This window comes from Sceloporus occidentalis, unplaced genomic scaffold (assembly GCF_023333645.1).
Source record: "Sceloporus occidentalis isolate IW3139 unplaced genomic scaffold, rSceOcc1.0.p SCAF_4, whole genome shotgun sequence".
NCBI classification, from domain to species: domain Eukaryota; kingdom Metazoa; phylum Chordata; class Lepidosauria; order Squamata; family Phrynosomatidae; genus Sceloporus; species Sceloporus occidentalis.
The window spans coordinates 44,093,242-44,110,482 of record NW_028316984.1 but is presented as its reverse complement, the minus strand read 5'-3'; the positions used below and the strand labels follow the sequence as shown (position 1 = coordinate 44,110,482).

Below are 17,241 nucleotides of genomic sequence, written 5' to 3'. Positions count from 1 at the left end.
ATTTCTTGGCATGTTTCTTAAGAGGAGATTTGTCATTGCTGTCCTCTGAGGCTGAGAGAGTGTGACTTGCCCAAAGTCCCCCATGGGTTTACATGGCTGAGCTGGGATTCAAAACCTGGTCTCCAATGCTCAAACCACTATACCCCGCTGGCTCTTGTACTTTATTGTATTGATCTTTAATTATTGCAAGCTGACTTAGCAGCCTTGGTATCAAAAATAGAATAATTTATACATTATGCCGAGGTGACTTTAGATTCTCAAAGGTTATGCCAGTAGAGAAAGTGGTGCCTGCTGGCTTCTATGTCAGGACGGTGGTGAATCTGATGTCGGTTTTATCAACAACTTTATAAATGCTATTCAACATTCTGAACCCTATCCACAAAAATAGGTTCTCCACCTATTCTCTGTTCTCTTTAAAGAACTTTAAATTTTGCAGTGAAACCTAGAGCATGCTTACTACAGGGGAGTGGGGGGATTCTGGCAGATTCCAGCAAGTTTTGAATACAGTTCCATTGCCAAGTTTTGGTTGTTGTTGCTGTGTGCCTTCAAGTAGTGTCTGACTTATGGCAACCCTAAGACGACACTATCATGAGGTTTTCTTGGCAAGTTTCTTGGGAGAGGCTTCATCATTGCCATCCTGAGACTGAGGAAGTGTGATTTGCCCAATATCACCCAGCGGATTTCATTGCCAAGCTGGGAATTGAACTGTGGTCTCCAGAGTTGTAGTCCAATGCTCAAACCACTACACCACGCTGGCTCTTTATTGGCAGACCATATGACAGCCATTCAAGAACCAGCCTAGATAAATAACAAGAGGTCTATCACCCCAGAAGCTTGGCCACCCAGTGATTAATTCACCAAAAAGATAGGAACATAATAAGAATGCAGAATAGCTGAAATCTGCATTGATAGAGGGTATTTCCTGCACCAATGCAGTTATGGATCATCAGTATATTCAAAATAAATAAAGTACTATGTTCTTTTAACTGTTTGGACATTCAAGGAAGTAGCAATGTGGTTTCTGTTGACCAGCACACCATTAAATTAAAGCGGGAGTGGACAATGTGAAAATCCTTCAAAAGTTTTGAAGTACAGTGTGTAACCCCTGATCATTAGATGTACTAGGTGGAGCTCATGGGAGTTCAGTCCAAAATAGCAGAAAGGTACCAGTTTGTCTATGCAACACAGAGCTTTTAGCATGGTGTAGTGGTTTGAGTGTTGAACTATGACTTTGGAGACCAGGGTTCAGTTCCCTTATCAGCCATGAAACCCACTGAGTGACTTTGGACAAGTCATAACTTCTCAGCCTCAGAGGAAGGCAATGGCAAACAAATCTTGACAAGAAAAACCCCATGATAGGTTCATCACAAGTCAGAAATGACTTGAAGGCGCACAACAACAGCAAAACACATTGCAAATTATTACTGAAGCCAGTATAGGTTTATCAACAAAGAGGGAGCAGAGTTTGCTGCATGCTTCCTATGACCTGCTGCTCTCTTGTAACATATGCTATATTGCTGTATTTCACTTTCCACTGGAAATTAGGCCACTGCTACTCAAGTTTTATTGGCTCATAGAATGCAAGGGAAGGGGTTGACCCTTATATTGGCTTTAAATTGCTTGTTAAAATGTGCATTCGACATGCCCAGGAGCACTCAGTGACTAATATAGACTGAATTTGTCAATTCAGGATTAAATTGCCCATTTGTCATGACAAAAGTGATGACAGTAATGGAATCCTGGAGAAAGGAATTTTTTTTAAGGTTGCATGTCTGAACAAAAGCCAATTTCCAATTAGATGTGGCTTTGCCTGCTTGCAAACCCTTTCGGTGCCTGGTTACAAGATTTACTGCTGTTCTTTATACAAACGGGTGTGGCCTTTAAAATGCAGAAGCCCAAGACAGCTAAAGAACTATCTTCTATTTCAAACCAGTTTGTCCCATGTTTTTGGAATCCGGGTAGTGGGGTGGTGGTATTGGGCCACAGGCTTCCAAAACGAGGAGAAAGGCCACCGAGCTATCTTGTTTTTTGGTTCTCCTCCTACTGATGGGGGGTGTCACACCTTGGTGTGTGTGTGTTTTACCAAATTTTCACTTCAATGACATGAAACAAGGTATATGTATATGTTAACATATTTAGGCTGTGTGTATGATATTGTATCATACACACAGCCTAATTTATTAATATCGTAATTTAAAGATATAATTTTAATTTTGCTAGTTGTTTATGCCACAACTATTACCATTACATTCAGTAATACACAGGGATTACTATTAATGAGTCACATTAGTACAAAATTTTTTTACTAAGGATTCTGTATGGTGTAGTATGGTAGGAGATCAATCGGGGGGGGGGGGGGGGAGATGACGCCATGAGTTACCACACTGGGTGACACCAAACCTAGTGATGCCACTGCATTCCAAGAACCTCATCCACTAAGATCCTAGGCCAAGGATGGATGTCAAAATGAAGTTATAGGTGTCCCAGAATGACAGTGAACCTCTTTGACTATATAAAGCTGTTCAAAGGATGCAGAAATAGAACCTCGCATCAGTCAGATCCATTCTTCATCACATCTGCCCTTCACCAGGGTCTGCATGATGAACAACATGTTGCCCCATGGAATAGGTTCATGTGCTGGATTGTGGCAGAAAGCACTGCTGGGGGACCAGACTGCTTGGCTGATTTTTCCCAATCATTAAATATCCTCTTTTCCTTATTCTAAAGAGTGATGAACTGTGACAGGCAAGGAGTAGGTGAGATCGCCCCACTCTTACAAAGGAACAGCTTCCCAGGCATTCCAGAATAGAGACATCCTTATCCCTCTTTCTAGCATAGGTTTGACCTTTCTCAGCAGGAGAAAGCTGCTACTGTTGGAAAACTGTATTATTAATTTTTTGGTAGAGGCCTGTTTGATTCAATAGTAGATGCCCAGTTACTATGTCATACATCCCTTAAGTATACAAAATCTATGTACAGGGTGATTATGAACATCATTCCTTGGCACTGTTCCAGAAATCAACTGGTCCTGCACAGGTGGACAGCTCTGACATATTCTCCCTCCATGAGGTTAGGATTAATTTTTAGGGACTGTTCAGTGCACACCCGTTCTTAGGATATAGTTAGGAACTGTCTTCTTTGGTCACCTGTGTCTTCAAATTATATTCAGATCACCTCTGAAATGTCTAAATATATACAATATAGTTGGGCAATTCCGTTCTACAACCAAACCAATCACTTTCTTTTTCTAGAAGGAAAAAAGGTAATAACAGTCCTTTGGCAGCTTCATGGTATTACTGTGCCAAGGACTCTAAGCACCTTTCATTGCCATCTTCTGAACATCACAGTGAAGATTACCTAAAGTTCTTTATCTGTTTGTACTTCAAATGTGCTAAAAATGATGAAAATTGGCTGTCTCCTAGGCTGCGTTTACACTGCAAAATCAATGCACTGTAGCTGGACACCACTTTGATTGCCATGGCTCCATGCTATGGAACCATGGGATATATAATCTTGTGAGATATTAAACGTTCTCTCTCAAGAAGTTCTGGTGCCTCAACAAGCTACAGATCACAGGATTCCACAGGATGTAGCCGTGACAGTTAAAGTAGTGCCAAACTACATTAATTCTTCTGTGTGGCAGCAGCCTCTGGTTGTGAAGGAGATATTCTCTTGGACAGTTCGTAATACAGTCAGCCCTCGGTATCTGCAACCTTGCCATGCACGGATCCAAGCATCTGTGGACGGCAAGATTGCATTGCATTGCACCAGTGGTGCATGAATATAGCCCTGCTGTTATCAGGTATAGCCCCCGTTGTCTTGTGGTGGCGATGCACGCAGCTGTGCCCCCATTAAGTTCCGTTGTCCCCAATGGAAGCGCAGCCACATGCTGTCCCTAATGGTGGCATGGTTGTGTTCACATGCCCCTATTGGGGACAATGCAGGCTTGAGCATCTGCGGAGTTGGGTATCTGCGGTGTGTGCGTGTCTGGAACAGATCCCTTGCAGATACCAAGAGCCAACTATACAGTCAGTGAGTCATAATTAATTTCAATCCATAGACCTAAAATTTAGGCATTCAGTCAAGATATACAAGTTATCAAAAGCCCCCATAATAAAACAAGAGAAGAGGACGTTGGTAAATATATCTTTAACTAACTCTAGTTCTAACTCAAGCTAACTCTAACTGTCCTTTTATACATAATACTAGGATTCTAACTATCAGGGAAGCACCCTGGGTGGATATTTTAGCAACCAGGGAATTGTAGATCGTGGACAGTATTCTACACAGCTACTTAGGCCTCAAACAGATAGGCCAAAAGGTCCACCATTGTGTTCTGTTGGGGCAAGGCATTTACATGATGCATACTCCGAATCTGGCCGGAAGCCATGCTGAACCTGCCCCAACCTGGAAAAGCAGGGCCAAAAAGAAGCAGAAAAATCTGCTCCTTTTTGGTGGCCCAGTTTAGGATCATAGCGGTGGCCGGGATTGGGATTGGGTGTCAGTCCTGGTGCAAATTGCGGCAGAGTGGTCCTGGCACAGACCTTTTGGGCTGTCTATTTCAGGCCCAAATTAAGCATATTTAAGTACAGTACCAGCAGTTAAGTACACTTTGCTAAGTAACCTCTTTTGGCCCAACCCTCTCTTCCCATACCTAGCAGAAATGTCTTTCATCTGTGCTGATTACAGGCAAAATGAACTTTCTTGCCGCAGATGCCTGGTAAAGTAGGCAAGAGGGGGGACTACAATTGTGGCAATAGTGTCACCATTCTAAATTTTGACCATGAATGCAGAATAGTTACAGATGACTATATTGGGCCAGAATGGAGGTCAGAACAGAAGTGAATGTTTCCCTCAGATTTTCTGGCAGGGGGAAGGGACCAGGTCAGAAGAGGTTACTGCATTAAGCATACCTAACTACAAAGCTGAACTATCAGCCCATATTGTATTAGAAATAATAAAAAAATTTCTTTGGGAAATCTAAATTGCTTGTTTCTTAAAAGGAGAGGTGGGAAACATCCAGGTTAGCTTGATCTGGTTTAGCACAAATATGACATTTTTCCTTGGGTGTTCATCTCCCACCTCCAAGATTGAAATACCTCTCCCAAAGCTTTGGTACAGGCAGGATGAGCTTTAAGCTACAATATGCTGACATGTTTTATTTCAATTTTCAACCCCTCCACCACAGGAAATTGGCCCTTGAGAACTCTGAAATTGAGAAATTGAAACTGAAAGCTCTTGGGTGAGATTACTGAGGATAAGGGTTACTTCATGTGTCCACGGTTGTTTCTACACCTGCTTTCTGTTTTAATTCGCATTGTATGACTAGAGAATTTGTTTTATAGGGCATACTAGAAATACACATATATGGAGACAAATAATGCCTTGGTTGGCAATCTTGAACCACATACTAACTGTAGACTCCCTGAAAGTGAAGGATTGTGGCAGGCAATCTAAGGTTGCTATCTAGTGAAATCTTACTGGGAAATCAACCTCTCTTAAAAAGCAGTTGAATGTTTTCATACCAATTTGATTAAACGCTTCATCCCAATGACATGTAACTTCCACACAAAAAATTCTAAGTTTCTTTTTTTAAAAAGGGACTACATTTGTCATGTTTTACCAAAACAGCACCTAAAATGTTTCCAAATGCAAAAAAACATGGAGGGCTTCTTTATAAATTCAATGCTTTCTGCTGAACAAAGGAACCTATAGCTTCACAAAGGATGGAAGCTATCTGACTGTCAAGAGTAACAACTGAGGAGGCACAATATTATTTGTTTACAAGAAAAATTGTTTACCACTATTAATTCTGAGAAAGCAAATAAATGAACAGAAAAGTCCGGGGTTCTACCCACCCACAACCATCACTATGGTGTTGTCATTTCTATAATATGATCCTAAAAAATTTAAACATGAAGAAGAAAGTTGGGATCATGTTTTTTCTGGTAATTAAGGTGTGGGTTGAAAAGATTTCCTTTCTTTTTATAGTTAACATTTCTATTTCTTCATAGGAACTTGACATTTTATATAGAATTACCCTGGAACAAACTGTGCTCTGTTATTGAGTTAACAGAGGCATAGATCTATTGACTTTCTTATTGTTCTGGCAGGTGATTTTAACACATGTATGGCCAGAGATAATAAAACACTAATAGTTACACTGGGTCTTGAGGAAGATTATCTTTTCTTCTTTCTGTCTCAAGATCTGAGGGATGATCAAATCAATCCTGCTGCTGTTCAGCTGATAAAGCCCTCTTCAAATTTATTCTTTGATACTTAAAGGGAAGGAGTCATGAAGATAAATGTGGCAACTTTACTTTCATGGCTGGCTTAAGGGTAAGCATGGTAGATTATATCTCTGCTCCTTCAAATATCACCAGCATTTTTATTGATTTCAGTGTGTTTCCTTTTGGCTTTAGAAATTGCCAGCTGGTTAGGACTTACTTGGTTCATCACTCTAGTTGAAAAAAGAAAAGCTGACTGGGAATATGTCGTCTGTAACTGATCTTGAAGTTGCAACTACAAGACCTCTCAAACTGAAATGGAATTATTCTAAATCAACTTAAATCTAATATTCCAGTACAGTTAAATAGTACTACTCAGAGCTTAGATTTTTATTTTTTAAATGATCTGGTTATTTTATTCAATACTCTGATCAACCAAAAGGTCATTATTTGTTACTATAACTGCACCAATATGCTTAATATTAGCAAATTATATTTTAGTTACTATTGTGACATGGGAAAATACAGGAAAATGTTCTCTTATTCATTCAAGTAGCCAATTTAGATATTGTGCCTAGGAAATTTTGAGAAAAATGCAAAAAACAAACAAACAAAAAAAAAACAAAAAACCATACCAAGGCAATCCTTTCCAAATGCAGTAAGAGGCAGCCACCCATGAGACCTCTTCTCTCCCCTCCTATTGCTTAAATTGAGCCAACACACACACATGAAGAGCAAGCAGATAATGCACTCCTATTGCAGTTAAATTCATAAATTAAAGCCATGGCCATTACAACCATAATAGTAACTCCATCCTAACTTGTTCCTGCAAAAAGTAATCTTAGCCACATTTTAGAAAAATGAGTTACTTCCTAGGTCTACTGTTGCTGTCATCATGGTTTTGCCCACCCATTTTGTAGGGAACTTTGAGTTTACAATTTTATAGGATTCTCATTTAGGAGCATCTTCGTGTTGCATGCCCAGTTCATGAAAACGGCCCTCATTTATGAAAAACCCAAAGCGATTGCCTTTCAATGTAACATAATTTAGCACATGTAAAAGATAGGTTCTCATATGACAGAGAAAGCTACCTTTTCTCAATGTCTGGAATTTTACATTTATTATGCAGGAAGCTGCATATGACATCTGGACCAGGGCTAACAAAAATGAGTTTGTTACTTGTATTAATATCTATCAGTGTGTGTATGGATTTGCAACATTGCTTCTGACTGTGCCACCAGAGATTACCCATGGAGATGTCTGAAAATGCCAATCTCCAGTAAGTCCAATTGGGGAAGTTGGACTGGGAGACACTGCTCAGCTATACAACTAAGGTAGTTTCATAACCAAGCAATGCATACAGAATTCTGGCCGTTTTTACTACTACAAATGGACTCTTTAATATCACTGGATAAGTGTTAATGTTTGGCCATGATGGACTCCAAAACTGGTAGCTGAGATTCAATTCACTACACCCCATTTCAGAGAGTGTCCGACAATATGTTAGATTGGCAGTACCATGGCATCCCATATGGGATTTATTTGTGTTGAAAAAGAAATGCAGTATAGCCTGTGCTACTTCATTTGCTTTGTTCCTGAAACTGGGAAGAATAGATTCCTCTGCCTGCTATCTAAAGTGTGTGCCGGCTAGCTGAACTTGCAAAAAAATACCAAATATTTATTTACAAATGATCACAGAGAGGTTGCATGAACCATAGCTACACCTGATCTGCAAAATGTTGATGAAAAATTCTGGATGATCAGGCTTAGATTACAAGACAGACAGATGATAAATCATTTATGCTCTACTGGGGATGATTGCACTGCTCTTATTTTTTCTATTTCTGTCCATTTTTATTGTTGGAGCTACTGGTTAAAACAAAAACATTCTGAACACTCTGATACAGTGATAATATGTCCTATGACTGCTTGGCATCCCTGAACTCTGTTTCACACAGTGCTGAGAGCTAGACTCTTTATTACAGCCACAGTCACATCTTAGACACCAAGAGGAGAAATGGGAGGAAAAATTATGTGGAACACTTTAGGACAAAGAAGCTTACCCTAAGTAGTATTTTGACCAACAAAAAGACTGCTTTTTTTGGTTCAGTAAGTACAAGTGTTTGGGTACTTATGATAATTTTCTTTGTCACTCCCTCCCCCAGCAGCTTGTATGTATTTCTTTATTACTGAGTAAGCAGCAAAAGACTTCTCATATCAAATAATGAAAATCCCTGCAGGGGAATGCAATGTATACTTTAATGGCAGCTGAGTTTAGTCTCTCCCACCACAGCAATTTTGCAAATGTTCATTTCTCAGGAAGGAAGAAATTACATATATCCCAAAAAAATGGGTCAGAGGAAATGCAGCAGAGCAATTAAATGTCCAAGAACTCTTTCCCCAGTACAGTTGCTCAAATCACCTTCTTGACTTAATTTTCATGGTGTCAAAAATCCTGATACACAGTATAGTATAGTGTAAGATGGAGATTGGAGCCAATGTGGTATAGTGGTTTCAGTATTGGACCATTGCTCTGGAGACCAGGGTTCAATTCCCCAGTCAGCAATGGAAAACCCCTGGGTGACCTTAGGCAAGTCACCCTCTTTCAGCCTTAAAGGAAGGCAATGGAAAACCTCTGAACAAATCTCACTAAAGAAATCCCATTTGCAGGTTTGTCTTGTGTGTGTGTGTATGTTCCTTCACGTCAACTGATGGTGGCCCCATGAATTTCATAGGGTTTTCTTAGGCAAGGAATGCTCAGAGGTGGTTTTACATGATATTCATATTTGACTTGATATTCATGTTTGATTTTATTGTTCTTGTTTGCTGTTACCCGCCTCGATCCAATAAAGGGAGAGGCGGGATACAAATTATTATTATTATTATTATTATTATTATTATTATTATTATTACCAGTTCCTTTCTCTGAAATATAACATACACCATCTGGCATTCATTGATGGTCTCCCATCCAAATACTAACCAGAGCTGACCCTGCTTAGCTTCCAAGATCAGATAGGATCTTGTGCCTTTAGGGTATTTAGGACTTCCAGGTTCATCTTAGAGTGGCTATAAAAGTCAGAAATGATCTAAAAGCACACAACACAACAACAAGGTCGAGATTGAGACACATTGGAGTTTATCACACTGAGACAAACTGCCCAAATCTGTGCAGAAATGGGATTTAAAACCCAGAAAAAACCCCTGCCAAAGTGGGTTGTTTTTCAGACACATTGGGATTAATGAGCATTAACGTGACATTAACCCAGACAGAAAGTCAACAAAATGCACTGCTTTTTACTTTTGGGATTTTCCAAAAGTAAAAAGCAGCATGTTTTGTTGACTTTCTGTCCGGGTTAATGTTGTGTTAATGCTCATTAACTCTGATGTCATCTAAAAAACAATCTGCTTTTGCAGGTTTTTGCTAATTTAAATCATGTTTTTGCACAGGATCCCATCCGTGTTATAAACTCCATTGTTTTGCCTAAAGGATGAATTCTAATGTAGGAAATATTTTGGCACTGCATTCTAGTGATGGGCAGGACCAAAGGTAACATGGGGCAGGAGGAGGGGCAACAAGTATTATTTTACTGATATCTGCTGGTTGTGGCCTCTGCTCACTTTCTAGCCACCCCATCCTCCAGTGCTCTACAGCACTGGTTTGCAACCTGTGCTCTGAGGAGCTCTTAGGGCTCCACAGGCACTTCCCAGGTGCTCTGCCGCTGCTCCAGGGAAATGCAAGAAATAAAAATGGAATGAAATTAAAGAATAAGAATATATTCTTATATATACTCCTAAACACCATTAAGTGGTAAGACATAGAATAGGCCTCTTTGGGGCTCCGCCATAGAAATAAGGGCTCCATGAGTCAAAAAAGTTGGGAACCCCTGCTCTAGAGTGATGGCTGTAGTCCCTGTTCTTTGTTTTTTTGTTTTTCACAATTTTTACTTTGTTGGATTTTTTATGAATGCAAAGAAAGAAAAAACTAAAAGGAAAAAAAGAAAGGCAACACTACATAGTACATGAATATGGGCTAGGCATACACATTACTATAAGCTGACCTAGGCTGAGATCTTGCATCAGAGGCTGTAATGTGTAACTTTATAATGACAGAAATACATTACTGACATAATATAAAATCATGCTGGAGAACTGTGATCATTTGCACCATACAAGATCTCCAATTGTGCAACAGGGTCTCCCACTCCATAATGGAGCATCATGAAAAATGGGGACATTTCTCCATCTTTGCACAAAGGCACCCATGACTTTCCTCAGCCCTCTGTTCTGGATTACCATGCCTTGTGGTTCTGTTGGGGATCACTACCCCACCCTCTTGCAGTGTTGTACACCATGACAACTGTGTAACAGCCATGTAGCTTGCTCCACTTGTGAAGTGGTCCTGAAGGCACAGTCACACAATGCTCTCCATTGGGAATATGATCACTGAACAATTTTGCAGTTCTTAAACTGTGCAGTCATAAGTTGGTTTGTCATTGTTACTAATTGCTGTCAAGTTGGCTTCAGTTTATGGCAGTTCTACAAATTAGAGACCCTCAAGACACACTCATTTGGATCAAGGTTGGGCCAGATCTTTGTCTCTAAAGTCCCCTCCATGTACCAACCATGTCTGACAAACCATGAGTAGTAAGACCACTGAGTTTTTCAAATTGTGAATGCATATTATGCATTGAAAGCAGCACTCTCAAATATATATTCTCTTTTCAAATAATTTTAGTAGTCCTTTACAGATATGCCTTCTGTATAAGTAGGTAGTCTTACAGCTCCCCACCCTCACAGCCTTTCTGCAGCCTCTTTGAGAAGAAACCATTTTCTATCCAGCTCACCAATGATCAGTTGTGATTGAGTGGGTCCTCAGCAGGGAAACATTTAGCTGTGACTGAGCAGGGACCCATTCACTTTGACAGCAGCTCCACAAACAGATGAAAAGTTTGGGTGAGTTTTGGAAAGCTGAGAACACAAAGATACTCAGAAGAGTGATGGAGTACAGAGTTCAGAGGATCACCAAAGCCCTCAACATTCTTTGGAAGAATAGGAAAGCTCAGGAAGAATAGTAGAACCATAAGTAGTGTTATGGCAAGGTTGGCACAAAGAATGTTAATGAAGGCAATGAGGATGTGACCAAAGACAGGGCACATGGACAAATTAGCTGATGCAGCATCATGGGCCACACAAAGAGGTCTGGCAGACTGGATATAGCCTCATGAACCAAAGGTCCTTCATGATTAAAATAAGGAGTCATAAAATATGGTATCCCTAACTCAAACCTGTCACCTGCCATTAACTGATTTGGTGAACACAATGGCAAACTGCTACTGCTTTTTTCAGCAGTACGTTCTATAATACTGATTTATCCATTTTGTATGGGTTATTATAGAGATGTAAAGAATACTCTGATTTTTTCTTATCCTCAATGAGAGATGATGTCTTGACAGATCCAAATACATTTCAAGAGTTGTTGAAGATTTTCCAATACTTTTTCACATTTGGGGACTTTTTGCTGAAAAATGTGTTTGCACGAAACTATTGTATTTTTGCAGAACACAATGATTTTTTTCATGCAAAAAACCACTTTATTTTGCACACATGTTTTTTTTCTTTTTAGATAAAAAGTTTGAAAATTCAAACAAACAAAACTACTTGTAATATTGCCCAATGGGAAGAAAACTCTTGAAAATGTTTGTTACCACTGGTAAAGAAAACTACATTTCTATTTACTGAGGCTATGTGAGAGAATGTGAGAAGCACCTGAAAGATATGCGTAAATGCTCTAAATGCCTACTATACATCTTGTTAAGGGTCTAGCTTTTACCATCACCTCATGGCTGGTTGTTGTTTACCTGCTGAGTTGGTCTTGAAGTAAATCTAGCCTCTGCTCCACTTCACCATAGTTGATCTCACTCTCTGTTTCAGAGATGCCCCATGTGGCATGAGGTAATGCTGACTGACTAGATGATTCTTGGTGGCCTCTGCTGTGATCCTCCTCCCAGAATCTTCTCTCGGTGATGTCTGCCAAAATGGAAGATTATAAAAACTGAAGGTCAGCCAAGTATGCATATGGTTTGAATGAAGCTACTAATTGGGAGGTACATTAAGCCATGTTCCCCCCGCCCTAAAGTGACTTTCCTTTGTCTTAGTACTAATGCTCAGTTGCCAAGAAGAAACACTTCTACAGAACACTGAACTGAGTACAAGTGCAGATCATGCTAACTCAGTTATGAGGCTGTTTGAAGACAAATCTCAGGGACAATTTAGAGTTAGAAGAAATGGGAAAACATTTGGTCAAAATAAGATGCCTGTAGGCCTTAACCATACTGAAGTAGATCCACACTTTGTTTCCACCACTGTGAACACTTCCTTGCAGAGACCACTCCAGCTGAAAGGTGTTCAGAGTGGGGAACTGGCTTTCCTTGCAACCTTAGCATGACTTCCTGTGCTGTTAAAGGTTTTTGGGGGGCATAGGGCACTGACAATGCAGGGTGACCAGACATCCTCCTTTTTCAGGATATGTTCTACATTTCAACCTTATGCCCAGGAAGAATTTCAAAATGCCCTCCATTTTCAGCATGACTAAGAAGCATGAATTTATATTTCTTTTTTTAAATAAATATCAATCAAGCAGCCAGTTACACATATGGCAGAAAGGATTTCTGAAATGATGGGGCTACCACAGAAAAGGCTGTATTTCATTTCCTGCTAAGCTCATCTTTGCATCTGGTCTCAGGGCTCAGGCACACTGAAATAAATATAATGGTTCCTATTGGAAGAAACGAGACTACTAAACATGGGCTATAATACAACAGGTTTCAATCCAGTAGGAACTAATTATTTGGCATGTCTTTTATATGTTTCAGTTACATATTTTATCTTTAGTGCCAGACACCTTGTACCATATTTATAGTAGCAAGGTGAGATATAAATGTAGTAAGTAATACCATATAAATGTAGTATTTAAGAAGTAAATGTCTTATCATCTGTGCTGGAGATCAACAATGCTTTACAAGACACAGAAAAATGTGAATCCATGCAGTTTCAATGACTTCTTATATGACTGAATTTTGAATTCATGAACGGTCTTTACATAAATATTATAATAAGATCACCTATCAAAAATTAATCTTGTACTATATAGGCATACATTTTGTAACAAAAATAAACATATACTTAAAAGTGTCTTAGAAAACCATGCTTCTCATTAATTCAATGTTTAAAAAAGTGACAGCAAAAACAACCAGACTGAATATTGTTAAAATAAATAAATAAAAATAACCCACACTCAAACACATACCCTTATCAAAGATGATTTGTTCGGTAACACTACTAAATGCCCCAGGAAAGGAAAAAAGAAAATTATCTTTCTTTGGTTAAAATGAAAATATATATCCCTTAAATCTGCTCGGTTTAGCCCAGAGTACAGTTTGCACTATGTTACCTTGGAAAATGTTGCCATAGCTGCAAGAACACATTTCTAGTGGCTAAAAAGAAAAAGGCAAGCTTCAGATGTATGAATTGCAATGTTATATAGATGAAGCCAAGGAGACCAGAATTTGCTTACAGTTAGCAGTCTGGCATACCAAAACATTCTGTGCTCTATTGGATTGATGTTTGATGGAGTGAAGTGATGTGGGATTCATTCAGACCTAACAGTCTTCCTTTGCGTGGGCATATTTATGCACACGGGAAATCAGTGAAAGCACACAGACATCACATGGAGTGTGTAGAGAATGCACTGGCATCGGAACTAGGTATTTTACATAACCTTAGGCATTTCATTCATTTATACCTAACAAACAGCTTTCACGTTATCTGTCAGCAGCCCAGTTCTGGAAACTTTACCTGTGAATCTCTGCCAGTGAAAATGCTATAGTGGCACATTATGCTTAATTAAGAAATATGTTTAGGCCACAATAAGGCACAATCCATCAAACACTATTCTTACATGGCTATCATGAGGCTAATGTGCCCATCAACAAATTTAGCAGAATTATATTTTAAATCCACATTATACTAAGATAGCTTCTCATAGTCAAGACACAGTGTGTATGTGTGCATCGGTGGGAGGGGGGAGGTCATTCATAAATAAATCCCTCCCATTTCCCCCACTTTCAGTATTTTTTTATGATGTGCCCATTTAATGTGTGACAGCAAATAAAATTTAGCTACTTGTCATAGGATTTAATGTAATCACTAAAGAATGCAATATGAGATTTTCCAACAGATGGTGCAATGAAGCTACCATTCATTTGAGTCCAACAAATCTCATTTCAAATTTTCAAAGATTCCTACTCATTTTACAGACTGAAAACTAGGGAATGGAGCAAACTAGAGATCTCCCAGTGCTCTATTTTTGATCCCATTTAGGGAGAAAGGCAGGATATAAATGCAGTACACACGCGCATGTGCGCACGCACACACACACACACAGAGGCACTACTGTTGTATCACACATGTGAAGAGTTGGATGATGGGATGGATGGATGGATGGATGGATCATTTGGGAAATTCTCATGAACTTTGTTGCAGTTTCCTGAGTGGGATTAACATGGGAAATTCCTATACAGTATGTTCTGCCCATCCCACATGACTCAGCCATGAATAAACTGTAGCCAGGTAAAACAACAGTAATATATGAAATGAGCCAAAGTGGCCACCATAATCTGGGAGTCAAAGCAGGAATTTTTCCCATCATAGACAGGCTAATTGCTCTGGATGGCTGGAGGATTTATTCTTTGGCTTGTTCTTCTGCAGTATCTGAATTGAATTGTATCTCTTCTGCAGGCACATTGAGGTTGTTGGCAACAATTGCCCCTTTCTGCTGACTGGGGCACAAATTCATTTAGATTAAACTATGACAGTTTAATATATGAAGGAGTCTGTTTTGGCACAGTGAGCTGCTCTTGCTGATCTGTTGTCCCCCTTTATGCTTTGTGTGATAGTCATAATTTCCTGAGCAAATAGATTTTCCCAAATTAAAGGGAGTAGTATTGAAAGAGAATCATGGGCAATAGAAGACATCAAAAATGACCATAAGAATAGCATTAAATCTACAAGGACACACAAATGCTAAAAATCAGTCAAGCCTTTTGAAGAAATAACTGCTTGAATTATGCTTGCTGGAAGGGATTATATTCTTGCATATAATTTATCCAGGAATAATAAAATGGCTCATAGTAAGGATATTTAATGTTCCAGAAATCCTTAAGTCCGCAAAACACATACATGGATTACCTTTACAAGAATGACTTCTTCTGTCAGTCTGGATTCTTTCTGTCGTGCGTACCATCTCTTCAAGGTCTAGGACTGCTGTCTTTCCCAGTACAGAGGGGTAGCCTATTATCCCAGAGAACAAAGGTTTATGCTCATCATCAATCGATGACACAAAAGACGATGACCTGCTTCTTTTTTCCTCAAAGTGTTTCTTGGTGCCCTGATGATGTTTGGTGTTGTCCACCAAATCTAAATCCTCTTTGCCATACTCTGTTTAAAAAACAACAAAAACAAATCATCATCATCATCATCATTAAAAAAAGAAGTTTATTATTGTCCTTGTGGAAACAGTTATGTCACTACTCAGCAAGTTTGATTTTAAAGACAATGTGACACTAAGAGAAAGGTTGAAGAAAATTCTATTTATTTCGGCAAGTAGATCCTATGATTAATCTCTGCTATGATCACAAGTGGTATCCTTGGGCTTAGAAACAAGTGTTGTGTGCAAATAAATACAGTCGGCCCTCCATATCTACAGATTCTGCATCCACATGTTCAACCATCCATGGGTTGAAATTTTTTTTTTTAAAAAGATTCCAAATAGAAAAGGTTTGTTTTGGGGATTTTTTTAAAAAAATATTGCCATGTCATAGATAGTAGAATCTGTGGATATATGAATAGAATGGATGGAGGAGAAAATGCTGAAACTGGCACAGCTAGATAATGTAACTAATTTAGTAAAAAACAACAACACCGTAGAGTCTTTATTTAAAACATGGAAACCTTATAGAATTTGTAAAAAACAACAACAACCCACACACAAGAGAGGGTACCAGTACTGGAGGGTTGGATGCTTAGATTTTTAAAAAAATTCTTTTGTTTTCTAAATGAGAGAAATGTTGATTTTTAATGGCAAAATTAGATATGGTACGTTGAATAAGAAGTGATAAGAAGATGCAGAGAAGCTTAGAAACACATTTAGATCACAATTAGAAAAAAGTGGGAAGTGTATTTTAAGGGGGGGGAATGGGGGAATTTGTGGTTGTTGATGTTTGTTTATGTTTCTGTATTTTTATGTATATGTCATTTTCAGATATTGAATAAAAACTTTTTTTTTTTAAAAAGCAAATCTTATTTGGGCACTGTAAGGTTTGGTATTCCCTTCCAAATTACAGTAAGTCAGGCACCCCCTGACTTATTGTAAAACCCTTGCAGCTGCCTCAGACAGCCTTTCCATACTTCACAGTGAGAAGGCAGGATCGGAGAAACCTCACACTACATCCCCATAGCCAGATGCAAAATGATGACATCAGTGCTGAGATCCCCAGAGGACCATTGAGCTGTAGCCATTGTGTGTCTGGCTATCGGAGATACCTAGATGTTCCTCTGATCCTGCCTGACCACTATGAAAAACATAATGGCTGCGTGGGGTGGCTTTAAGAGCTTTCCAGGAAGTTGGAGGGAGAATATATGGCTCAACAGAGTAGAGGTGCACTTACAGATATTTATGCCATGCTGACGGATGTTGGATTCAGCACCTATTCAGAAATAAGTCCCATTAACTTCAAAGGACAACTGTGGCTGAGATCCTAGACTGAGAGACATATTATACATGCATAACTATGATATGCCTCCTGTCCAGTTGCTCAAATGCACTTTTTCTCTGCTATAGCCCCCCCCTCCCCATATGGCAATTCCCTACTTGCTGGGGAATGACAGAGAAGTGTCTGGCTATTTTCCTATAGCTAAACACACTGGAATAACATCATCATCAGAAATCTCCAGA

General features: G+C 39.2%; 1 protein-coding gene across 15 annotated transcripts in view; it reads right to left on the bottom strand.

Moving 5' to 3' along the window:
* Positions 1–17,241, bottom strand: part of KCNH7 (potassium voltage-gated channel subfamily H member 7) — a 418,649-nt gene that overhangs the window by 4,761 nt on the left and 396,647 nt on the right. For 10 of the 15 annotated variants that reach the window (XM_089519860.1, XM_089519863.1, XM_089519874.1 and 7 more), the window contains 2 exons: positions 15,468–15,725; positions 12,089–12,257 (listed from right to left, as the gene is read on the bottom strand). In XM_089519860.1, coding sequence (XP_089375986.1) covers positions 12,089–12,257; positions 15,468–15,725 — 427 coding nt within the window. The remainder of the gene's footprint in view (positions 1–12,088; positions 12,258–15,467; positions 15,726–17,241) is intronic. The other 5 variants (XM_089519876.1, XM_089519862.1, XM_089519867.1 and 2 more) reach the window with 1 other exon arrangement.